General features: G+C 37.9%; 1 protein-coding gene across 1 annotated transcript in view; it reads left to right on the forward strand.

Annotated features, from left to right (window-relative positions):
- PEX7 (peroxisomal biogenesis factor 7) overlaps positions 1-18,378 on the forward strand; it is a 78,856-nt gene that overhangs the window by 21,445 nt on the left and 39,033 nt on the right. The window contains exons 6-8 of the mRNA XM_005899100.3: positions 5,326-5,432; positions 7,316-7,429; positions 9,397-9,452. Coding sequence (XP_005899162.1) covers positions 5,326-5,432; positions 7,316-7,429; positions 9,397-9,452 — 277 coding nt within the window. The remainder of the gene's footprint in view (positions 1-5,325; positions 5,433-7,315; positions 7,430-9,396; positions 9,453-18,378) is intronic.

The raw sequence follows: 18,378 nt of genomic DNA on the forward strand, positions 1-18,378 counted from the left end.
TATTTGGAACCAGTCTGTTGTTCCATGTCCAGTTCTAACTGTTGCTTGCTGACCTGCATACAGATTTCTCAAGAGGCAGGTCAGGTGGTCTGGGATTCCCATCTCTAAAAATTTTCCACGGTTTATTGTGATCCACACAGTCAAAGGATTTGGCATAGTCAATAAAGCAGAAGTGGATGTTTTTCAGGAGCTCTCTTGTTATTCGATGATCCAGCAATTTGTTGGCAATTTGATCTCTGGTTCCTCTGCCTTTTCTAAAACCAGCTTGAATATATGGAAATTCATGGTTCACTTATTGCTGAAGCCTGGCTTGGAGAATTTTGAGCATTACTTTACTAGTGTGTGAGATGAGTGCAATTCTGCAGTAGTTTGAGCATTCTTTGGCATTGCCTTTCTTTGGGATTGGAATGAAAACTGACCTTTTCCAGTCCTGTGGCCACTGCTCAGTTTTCCAAATTTGCTGGCATATTGAGTGCAGCACTTTCACAGCATCATCTTTTAGGATTTGAAGTAGCACAACTGGAATTCCATCACCTCCACTAGCTTTGTTTGCAGTGAGGCTTCCTAAGACCCACTTTGACTTCACATTCCAGGATGTCTGGCTCTAGGTGAGTGATCACACCATCGTGATTATCTGGGTCGTGAAGATCTTTTTTGTATAGTTCTTCTGTGTATTCTTGCCACCTCTTCTTAATTATCTTCTGCTTCTGTTAGGTCCATACCATTTCTGTCCTTTATTGTGCCCATCTTTGCGTGAATTGTTCCTTTGTTATCTCTGATGTTCTTGAAGAGATGTCTAGTCTTTCCCATTCTATTGTTTTCCTCTATTTCTTTGCACTGATCAGTGAGGAAGGCTTTCTTATCTCTCCTTACTGTTCTTTGGAACTCTGCATTCAGATGGGTATATCTTTCCTTTTCTCCTTTGCTTTTCACTTCTTTTCAGAGCTGTTTGTAAGGCCTCCTCAAACAGCCATTTTGCTTTTTTGCATTTCTTTTTCTTGGAGGTGGTTTTGCTCCCATCTCCTGTACAATGTCACAAGCCTCTATCCATAGTTCATTAGGCACTCTATCAGATCTAGTCCCTTAAATCTATTTCTCACTTCCACTGTATAATCGTTAGGGATTTGATTTAGGTCATACCTGAATGGTCTAGTGGTTTTCCCTACTTTCTTCAATTTAAGTCTGAATTTGGCAATAAGTTCATGATCTGAGCCACAGTCAGCTCCCGGTCTTGTTTCTGCTGACTATATAGAGCCTCTCCATCTTTGACTTCAAAGAATATAATCAATCTGATTTCTGTGTTGACCATCTGGTGATGTCCATGTGTAGAGTCTTCTCTTGTGTTGTTGGAAGAGAGTGTTTGCTATGACCAGTGCATTCTCTTGGCAGAACTCTATTAGCCTTCACCCTGCTTCATTCTGTACTCCAAGGCCAAATTTGCGTGTTACCCCAGGTGTTTCTTGACTTCCTACTTGTGCATTCCAGTCCCCTATAATGAAAAGGACATCTGTTTCGGGTGTTAATTCTAGAAAGTCTTGTAGGTCTTCATTGAACTGTTCAGCTTCTTCATTACTGGACGGGGCATAGACTTGGATTACTGGGATATTGAATGGTTTGCCTTGGAAACGAACAGAGATCATTCTGTTGTTTTTGAGACTGCATCCAAGCACTGCATTTCGGACCCTTTTGTTGACTATGATGGCTACTCCCTTGCCCACAGTAGTAGATATAATGGTTATCTGAGTTAAATTCACCCATTCCAGTCCATTTTAGTTTGCTGATTCCTAGAATGTCAATGTTCACTCTTGCCATCTCCTGTTTGATCACTTCCAATTTGCCTTGATTCATGGACCTAACATTCCAGGTTCCTATGCAGTATTGCTCTTTATAGCATCAGACCTTGCTTGCATCACCAGTCACATCCACAACTGGGTGGTGTTTTTACTTTGGCTGCGTCTCTTCATTCTTTCTGGAGTTATTTCTCCACTGATATCCAGCATATTGGGCACCTACTGACGTGGGGAGTTCATCTTTCACTGTCCTATCTTTTTGCCTTTTCATACTGTTCATGGGGTTCTCAAGGCAGGAATACTGAAGTGGTTTGCCATTCCCTTCTCCAGTGGACCACATTTTGTCAGAACTCTCCACCATGACCCATGTTATATGTTATATCAGACTTGATATAACATAAATTTATGAAATCTAGTGTACATCATTTAAACATTTCCTGTGTTTTAACTGGAAGCCCTGTGATGAATTTAATCTTTTTCTCTGGAGCTAGGCTTTGAGATGGAGAAGGAGATGGCACCCCACTCCAGTACTCTTGCCTGGAAAATCCCATGGACGGAGGAGCCTGGTAGGGTGCAGTCCATGGGGTCGCTAAGAGTCGGACACGACCGAAGCGACTTCACTTTCACTTTCCACTTTCATGCATTGGAGAAGGAAATGGCAACCCACTCCAGTGTTCTTGCCTGGAGAATCCCAGGGATGGGGAGCCTGGTGGGCTGCTGTCTGTGGGGTTGCACAGAGTCGGACACCATTGAAGTGACTTAGCAGCAGCAGCAGCAGCAGCAGCAGGTTTTGAGAGTCTGAAGCTTCAGGTGAATTCCATTCACTGCTGCCATGATGATAAGGAATCACCTCTGCCTACAGGTGGTAACAGTAGAACTTGAGCAGCTGTAGGTCTTTGTAGAATTTATTGAAAAGCAACCCCAGAAGGGGAAGGGATGCTTAAACAACCTCAGGACACATTCTCTGTCTCTAATCTGGACTTTTGTCTGCTGGCTGACTTGACTGTGCAGGTCAACTTTCTCCATAAAGTGAAACACATGGCCACCAACAATTCCTCAGTTTTGTAACCTGTAAATTCTCCTGTGTGAGGGGGACTAGCATTATTTTTTCAATTATAGTTCAGAGAAATCCCGTATATCTCCTTTTGGCCAGTCTAGCTGTGCCAGGGGCAGCTTTGTAAGGCAGATATGTTTTTGTGTCTTTCGAAGTATAGTTGGTTTACAAAGTTACGTTAAGTTGCAGTTATACAAAATAGTGATTCACAATTTTTAAAGGTTATACACCATTTATAGTTATTATAAAATATTAGCTATATTCCCTTTGTTGTACAATATATGTTTGTATCTTATTTTATACGTGATAGTTTGTACTTCTTCATCTCCTACCCCTGTATTTTCCTCCTGTCCTTCTCTCACTGAGCTGGTGACCACTGATTTGTTCCCTGTATCTGTGGGTCCGTATGAGGCAGATATTTTATCGTAGGTAAGGAAAATGACAATTCAAGACATTAAGTAACTTGACTGAACATCAACAACTACTAAATGATTGAGCTGGACTAGAGCTAAGCTCTGAAGCTCCAAAGTCCCTATTCTTAAACTCTACATTTCATTACCACAAGCAGTATAATTCTTATCTTTCTTAACTGACAAAGAAATCAGAAAAAAATTGTCTGAAATTATTGGACTTAGCTAAATGACAAATAATTTAGAATTGGGATGATAGGAAATTAAATGTAGGTAACTAAAGCAAATGTTTAAAAGTTAATGTTTTTCAGTTCAGTTCAGTCACTCAGTCGTGTCCGACTCTTAGCGGCCCCATGAATCGCAGCGCGCCAGGCCTCCCTGTCCATCACCAACTCCCGGAGTTCCCTCAGACTCACGTCTGTCGAGTCAGTGATGCCATCCAGCCATCTCATCCTCTGTCATTCCCTTCTCCTCCTGACCCCAATCCCTCCCAGCATCAGAGTCTTTTCCAATGAGTCAACTCTTCGCATGAGGTGGACAAAGTACTGGAGTTTCAGCTTTAGCATCATTCCTTCCAAGGAACACCCAGGCCTGATCTCCTTTAGAATGGACTGGTTGGATCTCCTTGCAGTCCAAGGGACTCTCAAGAGTCTTCTCCAACACCACAGTTCAAAAGCATCAGTTCTTCGGCGCTCAGCTTTCTTCACAGTCCAACTCTCACATCCATACATGACCACTGGAAAAACCATAGCCTTGACTAGACGGACCTTTGTTGGCAAAGTAATGTCTCTGCTTTTGAATATGCTATCTAGGTTGGTCATAACTTTCCTTCCAAGGAGTAAGCGTCTTTTAATTTCATGGCTGCAGTCACCATCTGCAGTGATTTTGGAGCCCCCAAAAATAAAGTCTGACACTGTTTCCACTGTTTCCCCATCTATTTCCCATGAAGTGGTGGGACCGGATGCCATGATCTTCATTTTCTGAATGTTGAGCTTTAAGCCAACTTTTTCACTCTCCTCTTTCACCTTCATCAAGAGGCTTTTTAGTTCCTCTTCACTTTCTGCTATAAGGGTGGTGTCATCTGCATATTTGAGCTTATTGATATTTCTCCCAGCAGTCTTGATTCCAGCTTGTGCTGCCACTTATTAGCATATCTGCTATATGCTAGAGACCATGCTAACGCTTTACAGAAACTTTATTACACTAAATGTTTTTGTACCATCCTCCGTCCAGGCATTCTGAGGAACTAGTCTCAGAGATATTATACAGCTTGTGCAGGGTCACACAACTACTAAATGGAATCAAGACCATCACAGCATTTTTTTTTTTACATTAACCTGAACTGGCTTTCTCAGAGGATCAGTTATTGTTTGTAATTTACTTTTGATGGAGATATATATATATTCAGAATTTTTCATCTGGTCATTTTGTTGTTTCCTCATATTTTACAAAATTGAAGGCAAACAGCATCTAAAACAGTTAATCAGGGTTGACTCTGTGCAGCTAAGTGGTATAAATTATTTTTGTAGTAATTCAGCATATAATCCTTACATTTTCTCTGCTTGTTTCTTTCAAGGTGAAATCCATACCTCTGGATGGCCCTTTAAAATGTAATAAATGTAAAAGCTAAGATTTGAAATTATCCATTCTGACTTGGACTTTGCACACATTTTACAGTAAAACTGTTACCATTTTGCTTCCTGTAGAATATACTGGTATAGGGTGCTAACTTCACTTACGAGAAACGAGGATTTTCAGAGCCTTTTCCTTTCCTGAAGAAAAATGCATTGGGTGTGTGCTTAGTCACTGTTCTGCTTGTGTCAGTGTGAGATTCAGGTTTTCCTGCTTTGAGTAGATCTAAAAACTTAATATGGTGCCTTATTTTTTGTAGTTGTCACTTTTAGTAGTTCTTATATATTATTACAGTATAAAACAATGTATCTAGTGTATATGACATACAGATGGCAATGTCCTGATAATGGAAGTGGTGTGTTTTCCCCGACTTGTCATCATGGGTACCAAGCATCCAAGTGGTGTAATAAAGAGTGATCAAGTCTTCCTCTTTCACCAGGCGATCAGACTTTGAGAATTTGGGACGTGAAGACAACAGGAGTCAGAATTGTGGTTCCAGCACATCAGGCAGAAATTTTGAGCTGTGACTGGTGTAAATACAATGAGGTACCCTATCTGGTTCTATCCTTAGCTACCGAGCCCTTCCTAACGTTGAAATGTTCTAGATTTTATCTTTGTTCATGTGGACTTGGATAGTGTTTACGGGCCATTAAGTTAGATTCAGTCCCTTTCATTTCTAATTGATGATTGTGAGTGACCTGCATTAGCATTAATTGGATTTAAGTGCACATAAAACAGGCTGAATAAGAAACAGAAATTCTCAAAAGTTCAATAGTGCAGCCTTACTTGTTTGTTTGGGGAACTGCTTTATAATATATATAATTTTTTACTTTATTGCTCTTAACCCTGCCAATTTGTATCATCTTTTGCCTTCATTTCTTGTGCACTTTGCTAGTGAGGCTGCTGAACTATTTGTAACTTGATTTTTACTTTGACAGTCCATTGGTTTTAGGAATTTTCTATTTCATTTTCTCTTAAAAGCCTAACCAAGCTTCATGTTTCTGGAAGATAGCAGTGTCCATTTGCAACCTTTTGCAACTTTCAGCTAACCATACGGGCATATGAATTAGAAATAGAAATGGATTAAACATGTTTTGATATGCCATTTAAATATATTATCTACCTGAAGTGGTCTGTTGACTGTGACAGTTAAGCATAACATATACTTTGTTTTTTTCCCCAATTTTAGTCAATGAAAATTAAGGGAACATTGTATTGGCTGAGTTTTTAAATTAGAAAGAAATAAAATAAATTAAAAGAAGATATAGAACATATTCAAATAATACTTGATTTTAATAAAATTTTCAGTGCCGATGACTACATTTCAAATCTCACCCATGATTTTTCCGAATAAGAAAATAAAATTGTGGACTATATGTTATACTTTCGGGAATTCTAAAAAAGATGCTGATATGTACTTGCTGCTGCTGCTGCTAAGTTGCTTCAGTCGTGTCCAACTCTGTGTGACCCCATAGATGGCCTCCCACCAGGCTCCCCCGTCCCCAGGATTCTCCAGGCAAGAACACTGGAGTGGGTTGCCATTTCCTTCTCCAAATGCATGAAAGTGAAAAGTAAAAGTAAAGTCGCCCAGTCGTGTCCGACTCTTAGCGACCCCATGGACTGCAGCCTTCCAGGTCCTCCGTCCATGGGATTTTCCAGGCAAGAGTACTGGAGTGGGTTGCCATTGCCTTCTCCGGATATACACTTGAGAATACTCTAAAAAATGTTTTAAAAACAATCTCTGAAGCTTTTTAAAAATGAGCTTATATTGAAGTCCAAAATGTCAGACAATGGATTACTGCCCTGGTTCATGTGAAGTAGGGCTGAGTGTGGACCCAGCTTTTGGCTTATTCAGCCGTGAACTCTGGGTTCACCTAGGGTTCTAGATAGGAGACTACCCACTATTTGCATAAATTCTCAGATAGAGTTAGCTATTACATTAAGACATGGTCCATGAGAGTTAGGAGCAATGATTGATTAGGAAAACAACATGTAATCTATACCTTTGCCCATTCAAATATTTGTGAATTAGCAGTCTCTTGCCTTTTAACGCCTGGTAGAAACCTCAGAGGATGCTGAAGAGACAGGTGGGCTCTTTTGCCAGGTGTACTTTTTAATAACTTGTGTTCTTATTAGTATCCCTAAAAGTAGACGGGAGAAGCTACAATGTGAGACTATGCCTTTTTCTCTTGTGCACTGTGTTCCTTTATATACCTAAGGCATATTGAGTTCCTTTTCTTTCAAGTCATACTAAGTTTTGCTTTTGATGTATATTTTAACTCCTTTCTATAATGTTATGTAACTTTTCAAGAATGACTCCTGGGTTCAGATTAAATAAGTACCAGAAAATAGGAAATATTTCCAGTAGGAAAGCTTGGCTACTGCATAATTGTAAAGAGTCGCACTTAACCTTGCTTTATTGTTTTCAGAATTTGGTGGTGACAGGGGCGGTTGATTGTAGTTTGAGAGGCTGGGACTTGAGGAATGTACAACAACCTGTGTTTGAACTTCTCGGTCACACCTATGCTATTAGGAGAGTGAAAGTAAGTTTTTATCCTTTCTTTTTCTACACAGAACAAAAAGATAGATACTGTCAATGAAGTACATTTAAAAGGTGTTTAAGGGATGGGGTTATTGATTCTTTTTTTTTTTTGCGTTTTGTTACCCAGTGAATGGTAGTAAACATTGAAAGCTAAAATTAGGTAAAACACTGGAATGATTATTGAGTGACTTATAACAATATAGTCAGGTGGTACTCAGGAGTGAATAAAAATGTTCTTCTCATTCTGTCATCCCCATGCTACTATTTCTGTTAAAACTTTATTGTAATTTAGTTTTAGTATTATAGTCTTTATAATTTTTCATTCAGTGGAAAAGTTTATTTTGTTGAAACTTGTACAGAGAGGTGGTTAATTCTTTCTTTTCCCTAACATGATTATATATATGAATGTTCACAAAAGTTATAGAGTATAGAAAAATTTCCACTTTGTAAATAGTAGAGATAACTTTTTTCTTCTGCTTCTCCTGAATTTGTCAGGTTGTAAAGTGACCAACGTTAGTTTTCCAGCTTTTTTTTTTTTTTGGTTTGTTGGGTCCTTGTTACTCCACGGGGCATTCTCTGGTTACGGCAGGCGGGGACGTCTCACTGTGCTGGCTTCTCTTCTTATGGACCAGCGGGCTCTAGAGCGCCGGCTCAGTACTTGTGGTGCATGGGCTTCATTGCATGTGGGTAGCCTCCTGGACCAGGGATCAAACATGTGTTTCCTGCATTGGCAAGTGTATTCTTAACCACTGAACCACCAGGGAAGTCCTTCCCAGCTTTTATTTAGGTAAATTTTGCTAAGTCACTGTGGAAAACATCTTATTAAGGGACATCTCCCAATTTAATTTTTGATTTTTTACATTACAGATAAGTACCTTTTTGATCTTTTAATTAAGATAGTTATGTTATTCCTATTTTTAAAATTCTAAATTGCAGTTAATATTTAAAATTTTTCTGGTTATAACTCAAAATATGAGACCCAGTGCCCAGATTTTTTTTGAATGGCACACAAGTTTTGGTAGTTAAAAAATGTTTTCTGTATATACTTCATAATTCTTCTGAGAATGAAATAGGGTGAAATAGTGAAAGTGTTTTGCAAACTGTGAAGAAATTCAAATGTAAGTATATATTTGTCTATAAACATTTAAAGTACTGGTAAGAAAAACGCTGAGGAAATAAAATTACAGTGGGCAGCCAGTTAAAAGATGTATATTAATACTTGTATATTACCTGTCTTTAAAATTTGTAATTTTTGACCTTGATATCATTAGATGTGATATACAAATAGCATAAAAATTATTTTAAAACTTTTAACATTTAAATGTTTGATGCTTGTACCTAATAGCAGTCATAAAATATATTTACAAGATTGGTAAATTATATAATTATATGTGTGAATCGTCATACACTTATGTCCTTTAGATTTGTAGAAGTTAATTTTGGATAGCCAATATGAAATTGTGCTTAATTTTTCCAGAATAGCAACATTTAGGGAATATTTAATTCTAAATAAGATTTAAAAAGCTTGAGAAATGACTTTCTTTGAAGAATGTAAAAACAACCATTTTTCCTGTAGGTGGATACTTAAAAGACTAAAGGATTTTTGCCTCAAATTAAAGCATAATAAGGTTTGGAAAAGCATACTTAAAAATTTTTTTTATTGGAGTATAGTTGAGTTACAATGTTGTGTTAGTTTCATGTGTACAGCAAAGTGAATCAGTTATACATATACATATATCCATTCTTTTTTTAGATTCTTTTCCCATATACAGTATTACAGAGTATTGAGTAGAGTTCTCTGTGCTATATAGTAGGTCCTTATTAGTTATCTATTTGACATATAGTAGTGTCTGTTCTTCTGACAGTCCTGTCTAGACATTGTAATAATGTTCATGGGAATGATCTTATGAAGTACCGTGTTATAATTACAGTTAACCTCAAAAAGGACTTTTTTGTTTTCTTTTGTAGTTTTCACCATTTCATGCTTCTGTGCTGGCCTCTTGTTCCTATGATTTTACTGTAAGGTACAGTGGTTTTTGATATGTTTCATTGTAAAATACCAAGTACCATTTGTATCTTTATAACTTTTATTAAGGATATGTTTATTTTGCTAATATAAAAATAATCTGAGCTGGGAACATGAGAATATTTTCTACTGGGATTAATATTTTATTTTCCTGTTTTTATGATCTAGTCACATGGATGAATGAATTCTTTATTATTTCAAGATTTGCTTGATCTTTCTATTTAAGTCTTTTTTCCTGACTGTTCTTCCTAAAGTAATATCTTCCTATGCCATAGATTGACTAGCTAGTACCTTTTTAAATTTAGATTTCAAAAGTTGTGAAATCTTATTTGCTTAGGTCTAATTATATAAATCTTACGGCTAAAATTTATATTAAAAAAACAACATGAATGTATGTATGTTTGTGGATGACTGTATGTATGTGTGTATACATGTGTATCTATGTATGAATATGTGTATATGTATCTCTAATCGTAGCCCCAGTTCTGATCCCACACCACACAGGGTTCATTCTACTTTTTCTCCTTTTCCAGATTTATAACTCCTGTTTTTTATTATTTACAACATTTTTACTTACTTGCTATTCTAGAATTCTAGGAAAGTAGTTTGGAAATCACTTTGTATCAATTCATGAAGATCTTTTTCATTCTGCATAATAACTCCTTTATGTACATATACTATAGTTTATTCAGTTATTCTCCTATATATGGATATTTAACTTGTTTCAAGTATTTTATAAATAACAGTGCCATAATGAATAATAACCTTGTATGTGCATATGTTCACATCACTAGAGAATTAGCTTCAGAATATATTCCCAGAAGTGGGATTGCTAAATTAAAAGGTAATGATATAAATATATATCTTCTGTTTTGTTATATATATATATATTCGTTGTATATTCCTACCCATGAGGAATATTCCAGTTTCCATTCTAAGCAATAGTGTTTGAGAGTACCTGTTTCTCTACCATCTAAGGATCATTGATTCTTTAGGGGTTTCCAAGTTCATGATCATAACATCTATAAATATAGTTTTACATCTTCAGGTTCTGATGCCCCTAATTGATTTATCTGATTGCCTTGACAGATACCTCTATTACAGTGTTAAATAGTGTTATAGTGAAGTGAAATTCAGACATAAATTGAAGAAAATAGGGGAAACCACTAGACCATTCAGGTATGACCTAAATCAAATCCCTTATGATTACACAGTGGAAGTGACACATAGATTCAAGGGAGTAGATCTGATAGAGTGCCTGAAGAACTATGGGCAGAGGTTCTTGACATTGTATAGGAGGCAAGGATCAAGACCATCCCCAAGAAAAAGAAATACAAAAAGGCAAAATGGTTGTCTGAGGCGGCCTTACAAATAGCTCTGAAAAGAAGAGAAGTGAAAGGCAAAGGAGAAAAGGAAAGATATACCCATTTGAATGCAGAGTTCCAAAGAATAGCAAGAAGAGATAAGAAAGCCTTCCTCACTGATCAGTGCAAAGAAATAGAGGAAAACAATAGAATGGGAAAGACTAGACATCTCTTCAAGAAAATTAGAGATACCAAAGGAACAATTCATGCAAAGATGGGCACAATAAAGGACAGAAATGGTACAGACCTAACAGAAGCAGAAGATACTAAGAAGAGGTGGCAAGAATACACAGAAGAACTATACAAAAAAGATCTTCACGACCCAGATAGTCAACGATGGTGTGATCACTCACCTAGAGCCAGACATCCTGGAATGTGAAGTCAAGTGGGTCTTAGGAAGCCTCACTACAAACAAAGCTAGTGGAGGTGATGGAATTCCAGTTGTGCTACTTCAAATCCTAAAAGATGATGCTGTGAAAGTGCTGCACTCAATATGCCAGCAAATTTGGAAAACTGAGCAGTGGCCACAGGACTGGAAAAGGTCAGTTTTCATTCCAATCCCAAAGAAAGGCAACGCCAAAGAATGCTCAAACTACCACACAATTGCACTCATCTCACACGCTAGTAAAGTAATGCTCAAAATTCTCCAAGCCAGGCTTCAGCAACAAGTGAACCATGAACTTCCGTATATTCAAGCTGGTTTTAGAAAAGGCAGAGGAACCAGAGATCAAATTGCCAACATTTGTTGGATCATCGAATAACAAGAGAGCTCCAGAAAAACGTCTACTTCTGCTTTATTGACTATGCCAAATCCTTTGACTGTGTGGATCACAACAAACTGTGGAAAATTCTTAAAGAAATGGAAATACCAGACCGCATGACTGGCCTCTTGAGAAACCTATATGCAGGTCAGGAAGCAACAGTTAGAACTGGACATGGAACAACAGACTGGTTCCAAATAGGAAAAGGAGTACGTCAAGGCTGTGTATTGTCACTGTGCCTGTTTAACTTACATGCAGAGTGCATCATGAGAAATGCTCATGATAAAGCGTTTGGATGGATGAAGCACATGCTGGAATCAAGATTGCCAGAAGAAATATCAATAACCTCAGATATGCAGATGACACCACCCTTATGGCAGAAAGTGAAGGACTAAAGAGCCCCTTGATGATAGAGAAAGAGGAGAGTGAAAAAGTTGGCTTAAGACTCAACATTCAGAAAATATCATGGCATCTGGTCCCACCACTTCATGGCAAATAGATGGGGAAACAGTGGCAGATTTTAGTTTTTGGGGCTCCAAAATCACTGCAGATGGTGACTGCAGCCATGAAACTGAAAGACCTTTGCTCCTTGGAAGAAAAGTTATGACCAACCTAGACAGTATATTAAAAAGCAGAGACATTATTTTGCCAACAAAGGTCCATCAAGTCAAAGTTATGGTTTTTCCAGTAGTCATGTATGGATGTGAGAGTTGGACTGTAAAGAAAGCTGAGTGTTGAAGAATTGATGCTTTTGATCTGTGGTGTTGGAGAAGACTCTTGAGAGTCCCTTGGACTGCAAGGAGATCCAACCAGTCCATCCTAATGAAAATCAGGTCCTGAATATTCATTGGAAGGACTGATGCTAAAGCTGAAACTCCAGTACTTTGCCACCTGAAGTGAAAAACTGACTCATTGGAAAAGACTCTGATGCTGGGAGGGATTGGGGGCAGGAGGAGAAGAGGAGGGCAGAAAATGAGATGGTTGGATGGCATCACCAACAGAATGGACGTGAGTTTGAGTAAACTCCAGGAGTTGGTGATGGACAGGGAGGTCTGGCGTGTTGTGGTTCATGGGGTCACAACGAGTCAGACAGGACTGAGCGACTGAACCGAAGTGAAAGTGAAAGTTACTCAGTTGTTTCTGACTCTCTGCGACCCCATGGACTATATAGTACATGGAATTCTCCAAGCTGAAATACTGGAGTGGGTAAATCCAGGATATCTTCCCAACCCAGGGATCAAACCCAGGTCTCCCACATTGCAGGTGGATTCTTTACCAGCTGAGCCACAAAGGAAGCCCAAGAATACTAGAGTGAGTAGCCTATCCCTTCTCCAGAGGATCTTCTCCACCCAGGAATTGAATCTGGGTCTCCTGCATTGCAGGCGGATTCTTTACCAACTGAGCTATCAGGGAAGACAAGTGTTAAAGAGAATGTCTTAATTCATGTGTTTAGTGAAAATACCTCTAATGTTTCCCTGTTTAAAGAAGGATGCTGACTTTAAAACAAAGTATATTTATCATGCTAATAAAGTATTCATTGATGCTTGTTTTGTTGAGTGTTTTTTTTTAGAATCAGGAATGGGTCTTAAGATTTGTTAAAGGCTTTTTCAGCATCTATGGAGATGATCATGATTTTTCTTTTTTGAGCTATTTGTGTGATGTGTTTTATTAATGGATCAAATCAGCCTTGCATTCTTAGACCACAACTCTCCTATTCTTTGTATATCATTTTCTTACACATAGAACAAGATATTTTGTTGGATTTTGTCTGGTAGTACTTTATTTAGAACTTTTATATCAATATTCAGAGGTGATTTTGGCCTATATGTGTTGCTAATCATATGCATATCTCTAATCATACCCCTAATCCTGGACCCACACCACACAGGGTTTATGTAGGGATTTAAGTTTTTCTACATTTTTTAAGCTTCTGAACAGTTTTTGCAATATAGAGGATATTTGGTTTTTGCAGCTTTGATAGACTTTCTTTGTGAAACCATCTGGGCATGGGTCTTTTTGTGGAGTACTTCCTGATAACTCTATTTATTCTATGGGAATTTTTCTCTTTAAACTTCCTGTCTCTAATGTGATCAGTTTAGAAAATTATCCTCTGCTTATGGGTTTTCACATTTATTTATATAAATGTCTATAGTGTCATGACTTTTTCATTTCTTCTGATTCAGTGATATTTCTCTATTATTTTTGATTTTGTATATTTGTGATTTCTACTTTAACTTATCTAATGGTATGTTTATTTTGTTATTTTTTTCTTAAGCATACAAAATTTTGATTTGTTAATGAGAACTATTGTTTTTCTATTCAGTACCTCATTAATTATTGCCTTTATTTCCTTCTTGATACTTTCTTTGGGCTTACTTTGTTCTTTTCCACGGTTTGAACTGAGAATTTACTTATTTTTATTCTTTCATCATGTTAATAAAGTGTTTAATAATATGAATTTTCTTCTAGTTTTTATTTCATTTGTAACCCATGAATTCTGATACGTATATTTTCATTATTGTTAAAAAATATGTAACTTCTATTTGTGTTTCATGTTTCTTCCAAGAGTTATTTAGAAGGAAGTTATTTAATTTCCATATGAGAATACGTTTTAATTTTTGAAAATTTGTGAATAATTTCTAGTTTTATTGCATTGTGATCAGAGAATACTATATTTTAGTCATTCTGTTTTAAGGGGGGGAACCTAATAAAAGGTCAATTTTTTGGATGTTACATATGCAGTTGAGAAGGTTTAATCTCTGCTTTCACTTTGTAAATTTAAATATATAACTATGCATATGTGCATGCTAAGTTGCTTCAGTTGTGTCCAACTTTGTGACCTTAATGACTGTGGCCCACCAGGCTCCTCTGTCCATGGGATTTTCTGGGCAAGAATACTGGAGTGGGTTGCCACGCCTCCTCCAGCGGATCTTCCTGACCCAGGGATTGATACCAGGTCTCTTATATCTCCTGCGTTGGCAAGCGGGTTCTTTACCACTAGTGCCACCTTATAACCATAAGCTCTGCTAAGTAATTATGTTATTTGGATCATCGGTATCCTTTCTTACTCCTAGTTCACGTAATCTGTTTTGTACCAAGAGTGGAATATTTAAAAATCCTATTATCAGTGGGCCTCTATCTATGTCTCCCTGAATCTATTTTAGATTTGACTTCATAAGGACATATGCTGTATTATTTGGTGCATAGATATTTATAATATACATTTAGTGAACTGAAACTTTTGACATAAAAGAGAGTCTAACTTTGACACAGTTAATTGCTTTTAGTTTTAATTACAGTTTATCACTTATTGATATCATTGCTCCTGCTTTCATATTGTTTCCATCTTCCAGATACCTTTTTCTGTACTTTTAGCTTTTTTGATCCATGTTGTTTTGGTATGGCTCTCGTATAGAGCATATATTTGGATTTTGCTCAGTGAACTAAATAAAAAATCTTTTTATTATAATATGCAAGTTTAGTTTGTTGCTTCAGTTGAGTTCAGTTCAGTTGCTCAGTCGTGTCCAACTCTTTGCGACCCCATGAATCGCAGCACGCCAGGCCTCCCTGTCCATCACCAACTCCCGGAGTTCACTTAAACTCACGTCCATCGAGTTGGTGATGCCATCCAGCCATCTCATCCTCTGTCATCCCCTTCTCCTCCTGCCCCCAATCCCTCCCAGTATCAGAGTCTTTTCCAATGAGTCAGCTCTTCGCAAGAGGTGGCCAAAGTATTGGAGTTTCAGCTTTAGTATCATTCTTTCCAAAGAAATCCCAGGGCTGATCTCCTTCAGAATGGACTGGTTGGATCTCCTTGCGGTCCAAGGGACTCTCAAGGGTCTTCTCCAACACCACAGTTCAAAAGCATCAATTCTTCAGCACTCAGCTTTCTTCATAGTCCAACTCTTGCATCCACACATGACCACTGGAAAAACCATAGCCTTGACTAGACGGACCTTTGTTGGCTCTGCTCTTGAATATGCTATCTAGGTTGATCATAACATTCCTTCCAAGGAGTAAGCGTCTTTTAATTTCATGGCTGCAGTCACCATCTGCAGTGATTTTGGAGCCCAAAAAAGAAAGTCTGACACTGTTTCCACTGTTTCCCCATCTATTTCTCATGAAGTGATGGCACCGGATGCCATGATCTTCATTTTCTGAATGTTGAGCTTTAAGCCAACTTTTTCACTCTCCACTTTCACTTTCATCAAGAGGCTTTTGAGTTCCTCTTCACTTTCTGCCATAAGGGTGGTGTCATCTGCATATCTGAGGTTATTGATATTTCTCCCGGCAATCTTGATTCCAGCTTGCGTTTCTTCCAGTCCAGCGTTTCTCATGATGTACTCTGCATAGAAGTTAAATAAACAGGGTGACAATATACAGCCTTGACGAACTCCTTTTCCTATTTGGAACCAGTCTGTTGTTCCATGTCCAGTTCTAACTCTTGCTTCCTGACCTGCATACAAATTTCTCAAGAGGCAGGTCAGATGGTTGGGTACTCCCATCTCTTTCAGAATATTCCACAGTTTATTGTGATCCACACAGTCAAAGGCTTTGGCATTGTCAATCAAGCAGAAATAAATGTTTTTCTGGAACTCTCTTGCTTTTTCGATGATCCAGTGGATGTGGCAATTTGATCTCTGGTTCCTCTGCCTTTTCTAAAACCAGCTTGAACGTATGGAAGTTCATAGTTCATGTATTGCTGAAGCCTGGCTTGGAGAATTTTGAGCATTACTTCACTAGCATATGTGATGAGTGCAAATGTGTGGTAGTTTGAAGATTCTTTGGCATTGCCTTTCTTTGGGATTGGAATGAAAACGGACCTTTTCCAGTCCTGTGGCCACTGCTGAGTTGTCCAAATTTGCTGGCATATTGAGTGCAGCACTTTCACAGCATCATCTTTCAGGATTTGGAATAGCTCAACTGGAATTCCATCACCTCCACGAGCTTTGTTCGTAGTGATGCTTTCTAAGGCCCACTTGAATTCACATTCCAGGATGTCTGGCTCTAGGTGAGTGATCACACCATCGTGATTATCTTGGTCGTGAGATCTTTTTTGTACAGTTCTTCTGTGTATTCTTGCCACTTCTTAATATCTTCTGCTTCTGTGAGGTCCATACCATTTCTGTCCTTTATCAAGTCCATCTTTGCATGAAATGTTCCCTTGGTATCTCTAATTTTCTTGAAGAGATCTCTAGTCTTTCCCATTCTATTGTTTTCCTCTGTCTCTTTGCATTGATCACTGAGGAAGGCTTTCTTATCTCTTCTTACTATTCTTTGGAACTCTGCATTCAGATGCTTATATCTTTCCTTTTCTCCTTTGCTTTTCATTTCTCTTCTTTTCACAGCTATTTGTAAGGCCTCCCAGACAGCCATTTTGCTTTTTTGCCTTTCTTTTCTATGGGAATGGTCTTGATCCCTGTCTCCTGTACAATGTCACGAACCTCATTCCATAGTTCATCAGGCACTCTATCTATCAGATCTAGACCCTTAAATCTATTTCTCACTTCCACTGTATAATCATAAGGGATTTGATTTAGGTCATACCTGAATGGTCTAGTGGTTTTCCCTTCTATCTTTAAGTCTGAATTTGGCAATAAGGAGTTCATGATCTGAGCCACAGTGAGCTCACAGTCAGTTTGTTGCTTACTTACGTCCAACTCTTTGTGACCCCATAGACTCTAGCCTGCCAGGCTCCTCTGTCCATGGTATTTTCCAGGCAAGAATACTGGAGTGGGTTGCAATTTCTTTCTCCAGGAGATCTTCTCCACCCAGGAATCAAATGGGTTTCCTGCATTGCAGGCACATTCTTTACCAACTGATCCACCAGGGAAGCTTTAACTTATTCATATTTCTTGAGAAAAATACATTTGGTAGCAAGTCTGTTGTATTTTGTTATGATTATTCTGCCTTATGTTGTGTTTATTGTTCCTGTATGTGATATATTTTGTGTTGTATTTTGATTTTTTTGCTCTTTTATTTAAAAAAATTATATTTAAGTAAGTTTTTTTGCTTTGTTTTAGTGGTTGCCTTTGGTCTTATAAGTTTTGTAATGCTTTTATTCCCTTTATTTTATTTACATTTAAAGAAAAAAAAAACAGAACAGTTCATTCAGTTCTCATATCTGCTGACTCTGGCAACCACTAATCTCTGTTTTCTGTTTCTGTAAGCTTGTTTGGTTTTTGTCTATATTGTTGCAGTTGGCACAGTTTCATTCTTCTCTTATGGCTGAATAATATTCCATTGTATTCATATGCCACAGTTTCTTTATCCTTTCATCTGTTGATGGACACTTTGGTTGCTTCCATATTTTGACTATTGTAAATAACGCTGTGAGGAACATGGGGATACATATATCTTTTCATGTTAATGTTTTGGTTTCCTTCAGATAAAAATCCAGAACTGAAATTGTTCGATCATATGGTATTCTATTTTAAAATTTTTGAGGAACCTCTCTACTGTTTTCCATAGTGGCTACACCAATTTGCATTTCCACCAGTGATGCACTGTGGTTCCCATCCTTGCCAATACTTTCAACAGTAAGCTCATCAAATCTTGTTCAATAGGTTTATAGAACTTTATTTCCAGCCCTTCCTCTTCTCTGGGTATTCAGTGGATCGGGCTGAAAATTCCATCCCTTTAGTCACATGAGACTATGTAAGGACTCCATCTTAAGTCACCTTATTAGCATAACCTCAGGTGTGCTCCAGAGGGAGTCCTTATAAACAAATACATTCCTTTATTCGGGCTTCCCTGGTGGCTCAGAGGTTAAAGCATCTGCCCGCAATGCGGAAGACCT

Source organism: Bos mutus, chromosome 9 (genome assembly GCF_027580195.1).
Source record: "Bos mutus isolate GX-2022 chromosome 9, NWIPB_WYAK_1.1, whole genome shotgun sequence".
Taxonomy (NCBI): domain Eukaryota; kingdom Metazoa; phylum Chordata; class Mammalia; order Artiodactyla; family Bovidae; genus Bos; species Bos mutus.